The following is a 19,005-nucleotide window of genomic DNA, read 5'->3' as shown; positions in this document are numbered from 1 at the left end:
ATGCCAGCATCAAGAGTCACGTGAACGTCTGTTCTGCAAACAGATCTCTAGATCAAACAAAGGCCATAGAAATCATAATAGAAAATGTTGCCCCATGGTGCAGCATCCGCTGAAAGACATGCAGTGCCACACCCTCCTGTTTGCAGGCAGTACTTTATGTAAATGTGTGACTCCCTATAAAATGCTTGACTCCACCTTAGCATGTGGATGCGCCCCTTCAACTCCCTGTCCCCACCCTGGTTCAAATCCATTTTCATCACTCGCCTAAAACCAATCATCCGTCCAGGACTCTCCTCTGCTTCTGCGTCAGGCAGTGTTTGAAGAAGAGGTGCAGAGAGAAACGTAGGCAGGGAAGGAGGCAGTACTTGAGTGCGTGCCTTAGAGCTGATTGTGCTGCAGGAGACAGAAGCACAGGCAGATCAAGACCTCTCATCTGAAATACATGAAAGATCGGAGAACCGTGACTTGAAACGCTTTACTTGGTGCTGCTCCTCCAGTGCGTCGGACAGATTGTTCCTTCCAAAGCACATCCTTGCGTGTAGAAACACCTCCAAGGCCGGAGAAAAGTGTGGCTAAGGTCCATTATCTCTTCAAGTACTTCAATCTGAGATTCGGCATTCTCCAGGTAAGAGGACAAATCTTGGAGTTTCTGGAATGTTCTTTTGCTTTGTGTGTTGCACTTTAAAATCCCTTTCTGGTGAAATGAAAATGTTTAGAGTGGTTGATGTGTGCATTGTTGAACCAAAAAAAAAAAAAGGATTAAACAGGAGCAAATGCCTCTGGCCTTTCCTCCCTTGACTGGCACACATCACTGTTCTGGTTCTGTAATACTTCTGGAAATGAACTGAATCTCAAGGCTTCTCCCAAAGAGTCGACTATCTGTTGCAATTGTGGTGAAGGATGCCACAAGGCATTTTCCATCTCCTGCGCAACATGTGAGTCTTATTACATAAACTCAAATCCCAACTATTAACCTTTTTGCCAAGGCTGCTGTGCTAAAGTTGAACTTTCAACCCAACGACTAGTTTCTTAAGGTTGGCACAACTTGACGCGAGAAACATTTTGATTGGTAAACTCCATTTTGATTCAGAATAAGTCCTCCGGATAAGCATGAAGCATTAAGTAGGGAGTGTTTAGAATCTACTGAGTGCCAAATCCTGTCAGGATACTGTCAGAAACACTGAATATGCTTGTGTCTGACGCATCACTGGTGTATTCAGCCCTTTACACACCGTAATCCTTCACACATTTAACTTTCCACTGTGAGCCGCCGCTGGAAAACATGGCTCACTTTTTTCAATATACGGAAATAAGTTATGAATGTGTGTTTGTGGAGTTTGGGTGGGTGTGTGTAAGTGTTCCAAAATGAGCACCAACTTTTTCCAGGGACATGCATGGACAATGCACTCTACTTTCCCTGTAGGCTAAAAACATCTCTTTAAGATTCTTATTGGAAGGAAAATGGAAAAGTTAGACATTTTAATGGGAGCAAGGTCATCTAACCAAGAAATTATTCAAAAGAAATATATGGTTAGAAAAACACCTACAGTATATATATTATGCAATATTGTTGTTTTATTTCCTTTCAACTTTCCGTTTTCCTCTTCTTCTTTTCCAGGCAAAAAAATCCTTTACTAAAACAGAAGAAACCCAGGGGTTAAAAGTTGTATAACATTGTATTCTATAGTTTGCTTTATAACTCCAGTAAACCTTCAAGACAGAACATTTGGTTGCATTACATAAATACTGTAAGAAAGAGAAGAGTCTTCACAGTCATCCCTGAGGACACGTAAACAGTGCACAACACAGCCATAAATTAACTGCAAAGGAAACTCTGAATACTTTCGAAAGTTGCACAATGTCACGCTGGGGACGTAAGAATGTCAAAAAGGCCCCTGAGGTGATTAGGACGGTGACCGAGGGCCTTAAGTCACTCTATAGAAAGAAACTCCTGCCCCTGGAGCAGTACTACTGCTTCCATGACTTCCACTCGCCGAGTCTGGAGGACGCAGACTTTGACAACAAACCCATGGTGCTAGTGGTGGGACAGTACTCCACAGGAAAGACCACCTTCATCAAGTAAGACTTTTAAGGGGTTTAAAGAGTTTAAAATGTCTGTGATTAATTACACACCCTCATGTCGTTCCAAACCCGTAAGACCTTTGTTCATCTTCGGAACACAAATTAAGATATTTTTGACGAAATCGTATTGCTCTCTGAACCAGCCATAGGCAGCAACGACATTGCAATTTTCAAGGTCCAGAAAGAGAGTAAAGACTGTTAAAATAGTCCATGTGACTACAGTGGTTCAACCTCAATTTTATGAAGCAACGAGAATAATTTTTGTGTGCAAACCCCCCTAAAAATAACGACTTTATTCAATTTGTTCTCATCTGTGTGATTATCATGCTGTTTACATAAACCCAGTGCAGCTCTTCCGGGTTCTACAGGAGAACGGCGGCTCACCATTGGCTAGCTCCTGATTCATGCGTTGTGGTGCTCACGTGAACCACGTCGGCCAATGGTAAGCCGGCATTCTGCCATAGAACTCAGAAGTAGAGGGCTGCATTGGGATTGAGTCCCGCCGGGTCCCGCGGGACCCAACGCAAATCTCGCGGGAGCGGGCGGTTTGAATTTTGCTGCGGGCGGGAATGGGCGGCTAAAAAAAACACAGCGGGAATCGGCGGGATAGGGAGGTTACCTAACGACATGATGGAGAAGATGTCAATAGATGATGTAGAAAAGAACCTCAAACGAGGTATTTACAGCACAAAAGCTAAGCAAGGAAAGTCTGACATTTGGAGAAGTTTCTCAATTGTTTTGGTAGGCAAAATCATGCGGTATAACGTTATATGTATCCACATATTGCGCAGCTGGCAAATACATAGCTACTTGATCATGCCTCACCAAAAACGCTCAGCACTCCCTGCAGGTCAAGTTGACTGTTTGGTGTTTTTGACAAACAATACATAGAAGTTTAGTGAGTGGAAATGGATTGTTTCTAAATGTCCGTTTGCTATTTTGTGTTCACATTACGTTCTGTTGAAGCATGTTTTCTCAGGTTTCCTTTCAGTCGGTCACGTTCGACGTACGTCGGAACTGACCGACGAATTGGGATCTGTTTTTTGTTTCTCAATCTGTTTTTCTGTTTTCTGTTTTGCAAAGCAGTCTATTTTTATGTGCAAAGATTTTTGATAAAAACGAAATTATATTTGAATGTATTTGTCTTTTTTTTTTTTTTTACATGCAGGCCAGGGAAACGAAACAAACAACCCCATGAATCTCTTTAATAATATCAATACAAATACGTGTTTTTTTTCCCTGCGGGACGGGAGAAGACACAAAATCAATGCATCTCTATTATTGTGCGGGAATAAATTCTCTGAGTTTTGCGGGTGCGGGCGGGAGTGGACATACATATTGCGGGAGCGGGCGGGAGTGTAACACATACGTTGCGGGAGCGGGCGGTAATGGTCAGAAATTCGGCGGGTGCGGGCGGGAGCGGGATGAAGAAAACAGTCCCGCGCAGGGCTCTACTCAGAAGCACTGCACTGGGTTTACTACATCAGCAGCATAGGAGAATGACGCAGATGAGAAGAAATTGAATAAAGTCTATATTCTTTTTTGGGGGGGTTGGGGGTATTGTGCACAAAAAGTATTCTCGTGGTGGGACAAGACCCACTCACATTTATCGTCTCTAATTCAGCACGTCTGTTTACCTACCCCTAACCGATGAACACTTATTATTAAACACATGGTAGACGCTTTATTTCCACTTTTCTAATATTTTCTTAATTTTTATTGAAAATAAATGCCTTTCCGATCTGATATGTAATGGGAAAAGGGAGTAGAGTGAGTTCTGCAAAAGGCGGATTCGAACCTCGGGTCGATTTGCGTCAACTTGATGCCATGTGTCTTACCCCTACACTATTGCCACTCTTTACGATATAGTGATTTCCGTAATTTTGTCTGGCCCAACCAGACGTTTAGCAAACAAGGCAGTATATTTGTACTTAATGTAAATGGCATCTACTCCAGTTATTTTTTTGCTGAGAGAGGACCCACCCACAATTTTTTTGCTTCCGACACCCATTCTCGTTGCTTCATACAATTAAGGTTAAACCACTATTATCACATGGACTATTTTACCAATGTGTTTGCTACATTTCTGGACCTTGAAAGTTGCGATTGAAAGTAGACGTTGCTGTCTATGGAGGGGTCAGATTTCATCAAAAATGTCTTAATTTGTGTTCGGAAGATGAACGGGTTTAGAACGTCATGAGAGTGAGTAATTAATGACAGAATTGTCTTTTTTGTGTGAACTAACCCTTTAAAGTAACATCTGACAGGAGTTAAAACGTGTCTATGGCAGTTAAGGGCTTGGATAGTGGTATTAGTCCACTCATGGTTTAGGATCTTGGGAGCAATAAAATCTACATTACATTGGTTTGAACTCTGTAAATAGTTCAAGGGTTATTCAAATTTAAAGGAGAACATTAAGTGAGTGGAAATACATTTACAGCAGTTCCACAGTGTTTTGTTTGTTCTTGTAGATAAACCACAAGGTTATTAAAAACTATAACCATGGCTTTGTTCTGTCAACTCAGGTATCTGCTGGAACAGGAAGTCCCAGGGAGTCGTATAGGGCCGGAGCCCACCACCGACTGCTTCACCGCTATCATGCATGGAGACGTGGAGGGGCTCATTCCAGGAAACGCCCTCATAGTGGATCCCAACAAACCCTTCCGCAAGCTCAACCCCTTCGGAAACACCTTCCTCAACAGGTGAATAGATTCACTCAGGCAGATGTTACACTGAGCCGATATGTACGACATGACTTGGAGATGAGGGTGGGTTGTGTGAAAGAATGTGTCGACTGATCCGTCGGCTTACACTGGGCACGCCGAGAAGATAACAGAGTAACAGTGTGTTAGTTTTTGCTCTACGGAATTTCAAGCGTCCGTGCCAAATTTCTAAGGGAGGAGGGACTTTCCTTATTTGTGGAAAACTTGTGGAAGGGAGAGACATCACAAGAGAGGGCAAAAGCAGAGCTGTAATAGGTGATGACTTGTGTCAGAGTCCAGCAAAGGTTCAAGAGAAGACCTCATTTCAAAGTTTGTCTTTGCAAAAGAAAATATTTATGGATGTGGATGATGCACAGTGCTAGACTGTTATGAGTGATTGCCAGGACATTGCTAAGGATTGTGAAATTTCTTTTTTAGGTTGTTGATACGATTGCCAGTGTGTGACTGCGTATTAACCTGGCAACTTAGAAAAGGAACAGGATGGTTATGGTATCATTCATGAAGCACAAATGATGTGGGATGTGCCCAAGTTTATTTGTTAGTTTATTTTTATTGTTTTTAAAAACGTAATGTGGTGTGACCATCAACTAAAAAGTAGTAAAAAAAATGTTACACACTAAAGCATAAAAATACCATAATATGTTCACAGATATTTCACAGTTTCAAAGTTCACATACTCGTTTCTCTGAAAAGCAGTGCTATGGCCAGTTTTTCTACTTTGAAATGTGAGTTCTGTGTCGGAATGTCTGTTTTTGTTTTGGTCTGTGATCCCGCCCTCTGCCAATTTATCCAATAGTATTTCGACACCCCGGGTTGCCAGTTGGCAAGAAACTCCGCGTATTGCAGCTTTGGAAGCCAGTGAACAAACTGGGGCAGAGATCATAGATTCTACCCGACCCAAAAAAAGTGTCAGCATCCATCTAAAAATCTATAAATGGGAGCATACTAAAACGTGGAAACACAACTTACAGTGTGTCCTCGCCTTCCATTGTCAATTGCGCTCGCTCCTGTTGAGTGTCCTCGATCTGGCAACCCTCGTGAGCGTCGAATCTGAGGAGGAGAGGGCAGGAGAAACAACCCTCTCAAATATTTTTTATTTAAACTGCAGTACCCATTTCAACCACTAGCTGTCAATATTACATACTTCACCTTTAAATACTTTTTAGTGTAAAGTTTTACCATTTCAAGGTAAACATCTTTTAGTAATATTTATAAATATCATCACATTTTGGGGAGTTTCACCACATTACATTTTGCTACCTAATCTAACCTTGCCTTGTCTTTAAATGGAATTATCTGATATTTTAAGAAACTTGACCTTGACAGTTTTTCAAATATTAAAAAAGCAGTGAAGCAGATATATGATGTAGGTGATGTAGATAGAGCAAATAATTATAGATTATGCCAAACTATTTAAAATAAGTAAGTTTTTTTTTCTTAATTATGTTATCACCCTGACGTTTTACTTCACGTCCCTCCAAAATATTAAAAACATTATTAAATTATTAAAAACATGCTCATCATAGAAGAGGTGTATTCAAGTCATAGCATTTACAAATTACATATTTATTTTTATATTTTGAAAAAATTAATAGAGCCTTAATATTTAGAACAAATCTCTAACCCTCTGTGTGAACAATAATGGCAGTAAAGCTTACCACGTATTTCGTAAATTAAGACAGAGCAACGTCTGGTATGAAATACCATGCAGTAGCCAAACGGTGTGAAGAAACTAAGCTGAAGTTCAATTCCAGGTCATCTGAATACCTCAATCCTGTCATTAAGCTAGCCAAGAGAGTTTCAACATAATTAGCTTGTAGTTGTCTGTCAACACCAGAGATGGTGCTGTTTTGAGTGCCAAAGAGAGTCTTTATCAGATCCAGTTTTCCCCTGGTCTTTTTGGGTGTATTTTTGCAAACATGTTTTGAGAACTTCTTCTCTCCTACTTCCTGCCCAGGGAAGCAGTCCACTCATTAAACTCCTTTAAAGCAGGAAGAGACCATGTTTTTCTATGCTGCAGATCATTAGTGGCAAGTATTGTTTGATTTTGGCAGTGCTGGTCATTTTCCATCAGGAAGCCCTGTGTGTTTCAAGCACCACTTCCACACAATGGACCAGCCTGGGAGGAGTGACGCTAGAAGTCTGCTGCTTAGATCACACACAACAGCTGTGATAGGAGTAATGGATCATTTTTTTCAGCTTTTCTCAGGGGGAAAGGGATTTTAACTAAAGAGCTCCTGAATGTTTGATAATTGTGCTGTGTCCTTTTAAGGAATCATACACCAACTGTCTTGTGCATAAGATGTAGATGAGGCGTACAGTGGCTCTGAAGGATACGTGTGCATTTTTTTTTTTGACATATACACATGTTGTAAAATCAGTGTATTAATAATTGTACAACATATGTATTAAGTTCCCCTCAGGTTCACTCGCTTGTGCTGTCTTTTTTTTACTTTTTTTATGCTACACAGTTTAATATGTTGTTTAATGTGTTTAAGTGTGTCCAAATATGTTGGGGCAACTGTAACTTAAAACATCATAGATGAAACATGCAATGCTGTATTTAACACAATATATCAGCTTAAAGTCTGTACTTGACTTAACCATTCAACCAAGAGGAATAATTAACTTTTTCCATCGCTGAAAGCAAAAACAAAAATCTGACCTCATCTTTGTCTCTGATAGATTCCAGTGTGCTCAGCTGCCCAACCAGGTCCTGGAGAGCATCAGCATCATTGACACCCCAGGCATCCTGTCCGGGGCCAAACAGAGAGTGAGTCGAGGTAAGACTGACTGAAAAAGTAAGGAGAGGGGTTTGGAGGTATTTTAAGCCAAATGTCAATCAATTTCCCACTTAAAATGCAACTTCATTTAAACTGGTCAACAATGTCTCTTTAATTTAGTATTTATTCTTTACTAGTCACCTGTGAAAACTCACAATACGTGTTAAACGGGAAAAAAAAAACTAAATCGACCCCATAAAGACCCCAGAGAAACTGTAGATGTTGGGTACTAATTGGTATAAAAAGGATAATACTGATCTGGGACCTATTTCAGAGTTAATAACAGATGATGCATTTCTAGGCTCTTCCACACAGAACATCGTTGGGTAATCTTAGCTTATCAGTTTTGCACCTCACTGGTTGATGTCTGCTTTTTCTCACATATTTTCCTGCCTTGCAGTATTTGAAGTGACGCACAGAATCGGAAAGTGAGCCATAAGGTGTGACAGGGAGAGGAAAGGGAAGGAATGTAGAGGAATGTTAGGGGGATGTAAGAGTATTCAAATGTTGTCAAAATGATTTTAGCATGTGACAACATTTGCAGATAATCACCTCGAAGATTGTTAAAGAGCTAATAAGATCTCAAAATACTCTTAAGAGAGCATAACAGCTGGGTTCAAGAATTATAATCCATAGAAAAGGGGTAGCCAACTCTACTCCTAAAGAGCTCCAAACCCAATCAAAAACGCTTGAACCAACTAATTGGCAGGGTTGGAACTGACGTCTGCAGGAAGGTAGCCCTTCAGGAGCAGGGTTAGCTACCCCTGCTGTAGAGAAACAGCAATAATGTACAAACCAGGGGTAGCCAACCCTCCTCCTGGAGAGTTACCTTCCTGCAGAGTTTAGCTCCAAACCTAATCAAACAAATGAGAACCAGCTAATTAGGGTGTTTAGTATTCCTTGAAAACAACAGGTAGGTGTGTTAGAAAGGTATGAAACTAAAATGTACAAGAAGGAAAGGTTGGCTTCCCATGGTACAAACCTTTAAAACAGACCTACCATGAGCTCTAAGGTTAAGCAGTAGTGTATTTTCTCTAGAACTCATAACCCAGTTTCCCTGAAGAGAGAATTCGATGTTAGCATGGAAACAAAAATAGCGACCGCCCATTCCCAAACAATCTGAATGACATAATCGTTTCTACATAGTCATTTACTTTTTTTCAGATTTTCAAATGCTCTCTTGCTTTGAATCAAACCAGGTCTGGTGGGTCTGATCACCGCAAACTATTTACCAGAGAAATGAATAAATCAATGACTGAAAACACGGGTGGTCATTGTTGCATTCTACTGTTGTTAATCTTCTCTTTTATTCCAATTGATGATTTTCTTCTACATCTTCTTTCTTTTGATAGGATATGACTTCCCAGCTGTTCTCCGCTGGTTTGCGGAGCGCGTGGACCGGATCATTCTTCTCTTTGATGCCCACAAGTTGGAGATCTCGGATGAATTCTCAGAGGCAATCGGGGCACTCAAGGGCAATGAAGACAAACTCCGCGTTGTGCTGAACAAGGCTGATATGATTGACACCCAGCAGCTCATGCGAGTGTATGGAGCTTTAATGTGGTCTCTGGGAAAAGTCTTTGGTACTCCTGAAGTTCTGAGGGTGTACATCGGGTCCTTCTGGTCTGAACCTCTTATGGTGTCCGACAACCGCAAGCTGTTTGAGTTGGAGGAGGAAGACCTGTTTGCCGATATCCAGAATCTGCCACGGAACGCAGCCCTACGCAAACTTAATGACTTGGTCAAGAGGGCTCGTCTTGTGAGGGTATGTTAATACATCATTAATAACTTTTTATTGTAACTGTGATATCAGAAGGTAAAAATTATCGAATGTTAACACTTAAAAGGATAGTTCACACAAGAAAAATCTAACTTCTGTCCGCATTTACTCACCCTCATGTCGTTCCAAAGATTTTCAGAATAATATCTCAGTTTTGCTGTGGTGGTTTTCTCACAGGTACATGCCCATATCATCAGTTACTTGAAGCAAGAGATGCCATCTGTCTTCAGGAAGGACAATAAAAAGAAGAACCTGATCTACCAGCTCCCGGTCATCTTCTCCAAGATTCAGCTACAGCATCATATCTCTCCAGGAGACTTCCCTGATTGTGCCAAGATGCAGGTTAGTGCAACCATCTGGTCCTTGTGTTGAGGTTAAAACACTACTTGCTTGACAAAGCTTTGCTTGACTATCCTCTCTGCATTTATTGTACAGGAGCAACTAATGGCACATGACTTCACCAAGTTTAAAGCCCTGAAGCCCAACCTGATGGCTATGCTGGATGAGATGTTGGCTAACGACATTGCCAAACTGATGCCCCTTCTGAGGCAAGAAGAAATAGATGCTGGGGTCCAACCTGGGGTCCAAGGCGGGGCCTTCTTGGGAACCCGTGCCGGACCCTTTATGGAAGGGGACCCCTTTTGCGAAACTGCAGATCACAATGGCGAGATGGGTGAGGAAGATGAGGAATGGGTGGTGACAAAGGACAAGCCCAAGTATGATGAGATCTTCTATAACCTTGCACCAAACGAAGGCAAACTAAGTGGCATCAAAGCCAAAGATTGGATGGTGAGCACACGGCTGCCCAACTCTGTGCTGGGCCGCATCTGGAAGCTCTCGGATGTGGATCGTGACGGCATGCTGGATGACGAGGAGTTTGCCCTGGCCAGCCACCTGATTGAAGTGAAACTGGATGGTCATGGGCTGCCCCCCGAGTTGCCTGCCCGTCTCGTGCCGCCATCCAAGCGCCGGCAAAAAGGCTCTGATGCTTAGACAATGCAGCGATGCTCCCACGATCAACCGATCATTTGTCCGCACTTCTCACATGTTGTCCAGCCCCACAGCTGCTGCAATGCATCTCCATTCACTGTATTTTGTACTTTGGTAATTTTGTAACACGCAATTAATGTCTTACTTTGTATACTTGGCTCAAATGCAACAATGCAAAGATTCCCAGCTGGAAGCCAAAGAGCATTGTGATAAACCAAAGATTGGTCTCAGTCATTTGGAAGGAATGTCGCATCTGTCGCCATTTTCTTTTCCTGACGGTAAAATCATATGACATCACATCCAGAAATGCTACACACATGACTCGATTCATAGAACTTATAATGGCTCCTGAACTAAGGGATAGAAAATAAACTCTTGTAGATTTTTATCATTTAGTGTAGAAATCTCTAGACTTTACACTTTTCCGTGTGGCTTTTAATGTTGTAGTCAACTAAATCAGAATGTGAAGTCAAGGCAAACACTCAAAACTCTGAAACTGCTTTGAAAGAAGACCTGAGGAGGCAAGTTAAAACCTTTCTGAGACTTTATTTTTAAAACATGTAAATCAATGTTGCTGTCTTTGCCTTAAATGAAAAGGAAATATGCTTTATATGTGATCAGTTTTATTGTTTTCTTTCTTTTTTCGTATTGAATGAATGAGCTCTATGCATACTATGAAAGACTGTCACAAGACATATGTATAAAATTAATGTCATACGTGTTAAAGCAAAAATGTGGAGATTTCTTTCTGACTACTGTTAACAGTTCCACTGACTGCTTCAGTTAACCAATGTTTTCACAGTAAATATATTGAGCTGAATAAAGACCTTTTGACTTGTACCTGTTTTGTTCTAAAAAGATCTTTTTTTACAAAAATAATTGCACTGTAAAACCTTTGAAGACGAAAACAAGAACAAACAAATTGTCCCAACTAACAGGACAGAACATGCAACGCTCAAAATAATTTTACCTCCTTAGGCTGGCATTTAACATTTTCTCCTTTCACTGACATATTGCTGAATTTTTTTCTTTGGCTTTTAAACGTTTCAAAGCCTATGCGTTACGGTTTCTGTGGAAAGAGTCTTATAGAAATCTCGAATTTTTGGGAAAGGAGGCATACTAGCAGACAGAAAGGCTGCAGTCTTGTGCACATATGCTGTACAGTTGCTCGGTGACAGGCCAGATAAACAGTGAGTCACACACACACACAGAGCTCCCTGCCAAAACCCCATACCACCATTTTCCATCTTCCAGTACAACCACCCGTTCCTCTCTTGGCTTATACTTTCCAGCTCTGCACCATTCCAGACACTCCGTTATAACTTTTCTCACATCTATACTCAATGCCTGTGTTTTTCCTCTTCCCTCATATACAATCCTACAACCTGTGAAGCATTGTATGAGTGTAACCCTTCAGGTTTATAAAGAAAGAGAGGAAGGGTATCTCCCCGTTTCCTCAATCTCGCCATGGACAAGAAACACAAATGAGAAACAGAGGCAATCCACCCCTGGCTCCATTGCTAGCTGGTTTACATTGTGACTCAGTGGTGAAGAATGTGGTGGGATGGGCTTGAAGGAGTTATTAATATCTCTTTTCCTGGGGTCCGTTAAGTTTTCTAAAGTCCAAGTTCAGGCCTTTGACGCAGCCTCTTTATGGAAGACGTTAACATCCCCCTATTTGGACTTGGTTTTACTCCTGAACCCTGCAAGTTTCTATGTGTGTGTGTGTGTGTGGTGACAGGGTGACAGAGTAACAGAGGCTGTGTGAACATGCAGGCATTTGAGATCCACCTCATAAATTGAGCAACTAAACACAAATCATTATAATCATCTGCAGCTTGATGCTCCAAACAAATTCCTTAAACAAAACCGGGTGGTTAAAGTATCTGAAGCAAACACATTGTCCATTAAACAGAGAAAGTACATATTTTATTCAGTGTGTCAATGTCAGCATAACAATATTCCCTTGGGACACAATGGCATGTCATTTTCCATAAGCCTCTTACCAACCGTCTGAATGTGTTCACATACTCTCTCTCTACGCGAACTATAACACAGATTCTGTATTTTAAGAGGGGAAAAAGAGTTACGTAAAGTCATCAACCACGTGGCAGTCTTGACTACATAGCAACCACTCAGAGAAGAAAACATGCACAATATTTGTACATGTCGTGGACACCGCCTCCACGCCGGGATTCCCTCACAGACCAGCACACACGGGGGTCTGTATATGCGTCACCATGCCTACACGGGGAATTCCTCACAAAAGATGCCCCGCAAACCGTGTTTCTAGCCGGACGAGTGTCATTTCAGATTATCAGAGTGCGTCCTCCTGTGGACATTAAGAGAGCGCACGTGTTTCAGCGATGAGCTCGGGACATTTAAAGCTGCAGTCTGTAACTTTTTTTTTTTTTGGTTTAAAATGAACCTAAATACTTTTTTTGAGCAAGTAGCCTACATAACCAGTCAGTGTTCAAAACAGGGAGGTCGTTTGGCCTATTTTAGGGGGGCTGAAGCTACCCCAAAATGTTCCTAAGCCTCCCTAAATGATAATAAGAACAACAATAACAATTTGATTTATCAATAACCGTATCCTCATTCATATTTAAACGCAACAAATGATATCCAGCAACAAAAAAATTGCCGAAAAGTCGGAAGTTGGACAGAAGTACAAAGAGTGGCGCTATCAAGATGATGCACCGGGTCTCGTTGCATTGGTCTGACAAAACAGTGTACAAACCACCTTACCTTCGCCCGAGTCACAACGCTAAACTTGTAATAATGTTATAATTTGAGTGGTGCTGGTGGATTTCCGCGGGAAATTTGAGCATATTTTTGCGTCATTACGTCACGTCTAAGTAGCCTAGGAGTCCAGGCGTATGATGGTAGTTTAACAAACTCAGAGTTACAGGATTTGGGGAGCGCGGGGTTAGTTGTAACACACGTGGTTTAACACTTTCCACACATGCCAGGATGACGAAACTTAGTGTATTTACTAGTTGCCATATCAACATTATTTAGGGGAAAAATAGCGCCAAAATTAAAAAACAAAATTGGAAGATATCACTGAACATTAATTTAACCATAGCAAAAGTAAATTTCTTACTTAAGTTTAGTTTTCATCTCTGTTTTTTGTGTTTATTTAAAATAAGTCAAATCCAATATTATTTTAATCTTATATCTGTTGTTTAACAGTTGAGATCGTTCTTTAATACTGATCTAACCAGAAGCTGCGGTTTAAATCCCAGTTGTGCAGGTGGGGTGCGTTGTAACCCTGCGTTTCAATGAGCCCCTGTTAGAAATATGCCATTATATTCTATACTTTTATGAATTCTTTTGAGAAACCATGAGAAAAGGGTGAATAATGACAGAGTTAATGTTCAGAAATTATTAATTATTATTATGTTTTGAATTATGCTGTATAGCTGTATTTAGCGATGTGTTTGTGGTCAAACTCAAAAATGCTTATATTTTTAATTATTAAAAAATGCCATTATTTTATTTTAAAAAGTTAATTATTGTATTTTGTTGACAAAATATTTTAGTTTGTCTTGTATATATATTTTTGGTTATATCAGGTAACATTTTAAGCTGTTATTTGGTCATGTTACATTGTGCCCCACCACATGTTACAATGCAACTCACCTATGGGGCATGTTGTCACATTTCACTTCCATTCTTTCGGGGTAAATCAAGCAAAAAGTATACACTGTATTAATGAAACAAAACCACATAATTGTACTAGACATGTGTGCAATTAATGTGGGAAAAAATAAATACTCTGAACCCCAAGTGGATTTACTCAAACTGAGAAAGTCAAAAAGCGTTAGGTTGTGCCCCGCTCTCCCCTATATCTGTTATTTAAAGGGATAGGTCACCCAAAAAATGAAAATTAGCCCATAATTTACTCACCCTCAAGTCATCCGAGGTGTATATGACATTCTTCTTTCAGACGAATCAAATCTGAGTTATATTACAAAAGTCCTGGCTAATCCAAGCATTAGAATTTGATTAAGTTGCTCTGTTTTTGATGTCCATAAAAAGTGCATCTGTCCATCAAATAAAGTGCTCCACGCGGCTCTGGGGTGTTAATAAAGGCCTTCTGAAGTGAATCAATGCGTCTGTGTAAGAAAAAAAATCCATATTTAAAACTATCAAGTAAACTTACTTACTGAACGCAAGTACACAGTGTTCTCTGTCGCCATCTTGCGGCAGCTGATCGGAAGATATTTACCTGATAACACTGCAATTAATCATGGATCCAGTTCAGTTCAAACGGAATATAACTGATCCGGTTCACGAGTCCTCATAGCAATGTTGGAGGGATCTGGTACGTAGGTGTTCTAGTTAATTTTTCTTATTCAATAGTTCAAAACTTGGATACAGTACCACAAGATATTTTCAGATAACAGTGATAATAACCTATAAAAACACTAATAACAAACGAATACCAAAAATAATAGTAAACGTGTATCAGAAAGTTCGTTTATTAAAAAACACATAATTCATAGAAATAAATATTTATGAATAGATATTTCGAGATTCACAGTTTTTCTGTACATTGTACTTTAATACACTGCAAATCCAGTGAAACATGCATCAAATAAATGCACCAAAGCAGCTGCCTAAAAGTAGATGTTTTTTTTTTTTATTTGATTTATTTTTTAATACAAAATATTCACTGATAAAAGTAAAGTATAGAAAAAGTCTTAACATTTGTCAATTGAATTTTTTTTTTTTAAAACAAACCTTTATCTGGTTGTTTTGCAAGAAAATGTATACTGAAATAGTGAATCAGTTGTATTATATACCCATTGTCTTCAGGCATAAATTGTGGAAAATAGGAATTATATATGTAGTTATAATGCTTCTGGCTTAGTGTGTGAATTTAATCAGTGCAGTGCCAGTAGATGAAAATGATCTGTTTATATGACACCAGTGCTAATTAATGTGTGTTGTCATTGACAAATTAATAAATACACAGTTTATATTTCTTTTTTTTTTTATTATACATGCATTCATATAAAGCATGTACAAACACAATATGCATTTTAAAGATTTAAAATTACACAAAATTTGGTGAATCTGTTAAATAAATAATCCATTTGGTCTATGGTGCCTGGATCCGACTGCTGGTCCTTGACTTCGATTGCCATACGCTGCTGTTTTTGTGGGGGTGACTGGTCCACACCTGCATTGTCCTGTTGAAGTAACAGATATAATCCAGATTTAATGAGTGATTCTTAATCTAAAGACCACTTGCTTCTACCATTTCAATATGAGGGGTCTGTTATAATTTTTTTTTTTTTTTTTTTAGAAATTGAACACTTTAATCATAAAGCTGCAGTCCGTAGTTTTTCCCCTTTGTTTTTCCATCTCTGTTCGAAATCTGCAATTGCAGTTATTCGCAGAATTATTAATTTTACGTGATTTGTGCCTCGGCACGGCACAGCGCGGAGGAATCCAATGTTTTGAGGAGAATGTGCAGCTGCCTGTCAATCACCACGCCCGTGTGGATACTGTCATTCAGAATCACAGATTATACTTTTTGAAAGTTTGACCAACATAATAATTTTCATCGAAAAATGTAATCTGAACAAGTAAGTAGACAACATCCACTTTTGTTCTGACCAACTAAGGGGGAAAAAATCATTGCAGTAAATCGCGATGATTAGACTAAATCTAACGATCGCTTATCATATCACGTCAAACCGTGCAAATAAATACTTCCACCCCCCCAAAATGGTTCATGTTAACAACATCAGCATAGTGTGACTACATTTAATGTGTTTTAGGGCTACCTGTAGTTTAGTTTCCATTTCTGTGCAGTCTAATTTCTGACAAATGAATGTGGAGTAGCCTAGAGGTGAATTGCTCCGTCTCATAGCAAAATAATTGATATTTACCATAATGCACATAGCAAAACGAGAAAGGCACAACAAAGAAAACTCTGTAACTGTATGAATTAAGCGAACAAGTGTTCTTATATTACATAATTTATAGAGTTGTTACGATTCCGATACTAGTATCGGAAATATCACCGATACCACAACAAATTCTGGCATCGGTATCGGCGAGTACTTGAACCCATGTACCGATCCGATTTTATTAAACTACCTAGTTATGACCGCAAGCTTTGCCTACTGCGCGGATCTTCTTCGCTGCTCAGAATGCATTGCAAAAACAGGAAGTTGTGCTTTGTTGCCACAAGCCCCTGTTTAGAGCAGCGAAGAAATGAAAAGGCGTTAGCAGTATGTCCGCTGTTTAGCAGTATTTTGCATAGACAGTAAAAGAAATGGATACAGCGACCCCATAGACTTCACGGAGAAAAAGTGAAGTCAGTTTAGAAGCACTCACTTCCTGGTGGATGAGCGTACTGCGCAGCCTCAGACTGAGCTTGATGCCGTAGATGTGACGTGAGCAACCTGTCTGACAGTTGTAAGCCTTCTAGTAGTTGTGCAAAGGGAAATCTGAATCACGTTGTTGAAATATTTTGTCCCGTTGTTTTTGGCTCTCATATGGGCTTCTCCACATGCTTCTCCCTTAACTTTATCAGACTTTATGCCTCCACATCCCCCCGATTGCCTCATAGACAGTAAAAGATTGCCTGCTTGCTTCTCCTTGGGTCTATACGGTAATTTCTCTACTGCGCGCAGAGAGTCACGTGGTTATGACGCAATCGTTAGCCTATTTTTTACAAAAACGGCTTCTACGGGGCGGTAGTGTAAGCTACAAGGTAATGGAGCCTTTTATACATTGTCGTGTTTCTTTAGAAATAAACAATGGACAAATGGAGTCTTTAAACGCCTCAGATGCAAAGTTATTTGCTGTCAAAATGACGCCAAAAGGAATGTGAGTCAATGCGATGCTAACAGCAGGTGATGGCTTGGTTAGCAATAGCTGCCCCTGTGGAAGGCTAGATTACCCCCTTGGTATTTCATCTCTATGTGGATGGCGGGTGGCCGCGCGCGCACACACACACGTGCGCGTGACACTCGCTCGCTGTCCTTGCAATCTCTACCGTGTGTCACTATCAAGCGACAACCTCTCCCAGTTTCTCTACGTCCATATATATATATATATATATTTTTTTTTTTTTTTTTTTACAGTCTATAGTCACTATATGAGGACACAAACGCATAAACTGTCCATTCATGAGAATTTACGTTTCATTTGTGAAAAATGTCATATAAGGAACACAGACACTCAAATATCTTCACGGCAACCCGTCACCTTTCAAAATTATCCTTGTTTTCGCATGGGCCCGGTTGAAGTCTCTTGTTTTCTGTAGCCACTCCGAGGGTGCATCTCAATCAGCTCTAGCTCAGTAGTCAGGACACTGATCAGGGATCAGCCCATTGACTTATGTCCTGATCAGTGCCCTGACTACTGAACTAGGGAGCTGATTGAGAAGCACCCCGAAAGTCCGAAGTCTTTTGGATTTTACAACGGGTGAATCTCCAGTTGTCACTGGTGATTGTCATTTGAACCTTTCTGGATCCGCCATCAAATTGATTAGTTTAATTATATCAAGTGCTGCGAGAAAAGGCTATAAATCTCAACCTCCAACATCCTCTCAGGCAATATAGCCTACTAGCCGGGACACCTTCTTTATGTGTACAGATGTGACCAAAAGACGCAAAGACATGCTTGAATTTCCCGCGGAAATCCACCAGTACCACTGGAATTAAAAACATTACAAACTTGCTGTTGTAAATCGAGCTATGGTAAGCAGATAGTATTGAACACTAGCTGGTTATGTACTTGCTCAAAAAATTATTTTGGATAATTTTTAACCCCAAAAAATTACAGGCTGCAGCTTTAAGTAAAACTGAGAGACAGGAGAGTCTAACCAATGCTCTTGGTCCTGAAGGCTGCTCAGAGTCCTCTGCTTCAGTTTCGAAGTGGATATCTGTGGAGCTTGATAGTTGTCAATTTCCACACATCATTTTTGTTGAGGTGCCTGTTGAGGCAACAGATGCATGTATAATCGTGCAATACTGGACAGGTTTGTGCTTCTTAGACTAAATCTAAAGCTGTATCTTTTTATCGTTTTGAAATATAAAAGGATTTTAAATAGAGGACCTAGAAAACATAGTAGCATAGTTGAAGGCAGTGTTTACTTTTTTAAATCTGAAAATATTTAAATACTTACAGGAGCTTCTATGCTCCGACTGGGCATGGGCACTCCCTGGAGAGACCTGGGTGTTTTCTCTGGGGAACACGGTGAAACAAGTGTTCTCTGTGGGGTCTTGGCAGGAACAGACACTCCCTTTGGGATATTCTGCTGCTTATGCTCCTGCTCCCACATTTCCCTCTGCTGCCTAGGGATTCTGAGGCTTAAGGCAGGCACAAGTACTGGGGCATTTTGTAAACGCTGCCTTAGCAGCTCTTTGCTCTGCTGCTCAGGGTTTGTAACATGTCTCCACTCTGAGATTGTGTCAATGACTGTTGTGCAGCAGACAGGCTCTATCTTCAGGAAAGGGGCTAGAGGCTTCTGTTGCAGCAGCTCCTGCCTCGGTGGCTCAGGGATCTTACGTTTTGGACTATCTAGGATCTTGCCTGGCATGGGAGCCAAAGGTGCCCTTAGAGGCTTGTTGGGAATCTGGGCTTCAAAAGAGGTCTTTTTTAGATCCTCAGTCAGATG

The 19,005-nt window shown here is 40.4% G+C and overlaps 1 protein-coding gene across 1 annotated transcript; it reads left to right on the top strand.

Annotated features, from left to right (window-relative positions):
• The first annotated feature begins 205 nt into the window (after positions 1-205).
• On the top strand, positions 206-11,197 carry ehd2b (EH-domain containing 2b). Its single transcript, XM_079825181.1, has 7 exons — positions 206-625; positions 1,619-2,079; positions 4,608-4,784; positions 7,491-7,588; positions 8,941-9,353; positions 9,546-9,710; positions 9,804-11,197. Exons 2-7 carry the CDS (start codon positions 1,859-1,861, stop codon positions 10,359-10,361), a joined length of 1,632 nt encoding a protein of 543 aa, XP_079681307.1. The 5' UTR covers positions 206-625; positions 1,619-1,858; the 3' UTR covers positions 10,362-11,197.
• The last annotated feature ends 7,808 nt before the right edge of the window (positions 11,198-19,005 follow it).

The sequence above is a fragment of the Gobio gobio genome (assembly GCF_949357685.1).
Source record: "Gobio gobio genome assembly, chromosome: 9".
Lineage (NCBI taxonomy): Eukaryota > Metazoa > Chordata > Actinopteri > Cypriniformes > Gobionidae > Gobio > Gobio gobio.
The sequence above is the reverse complement of the archived record's forward strand: the minus strand, read 5'-3'. Positions and strand labels throughout refer to the sequence as shown.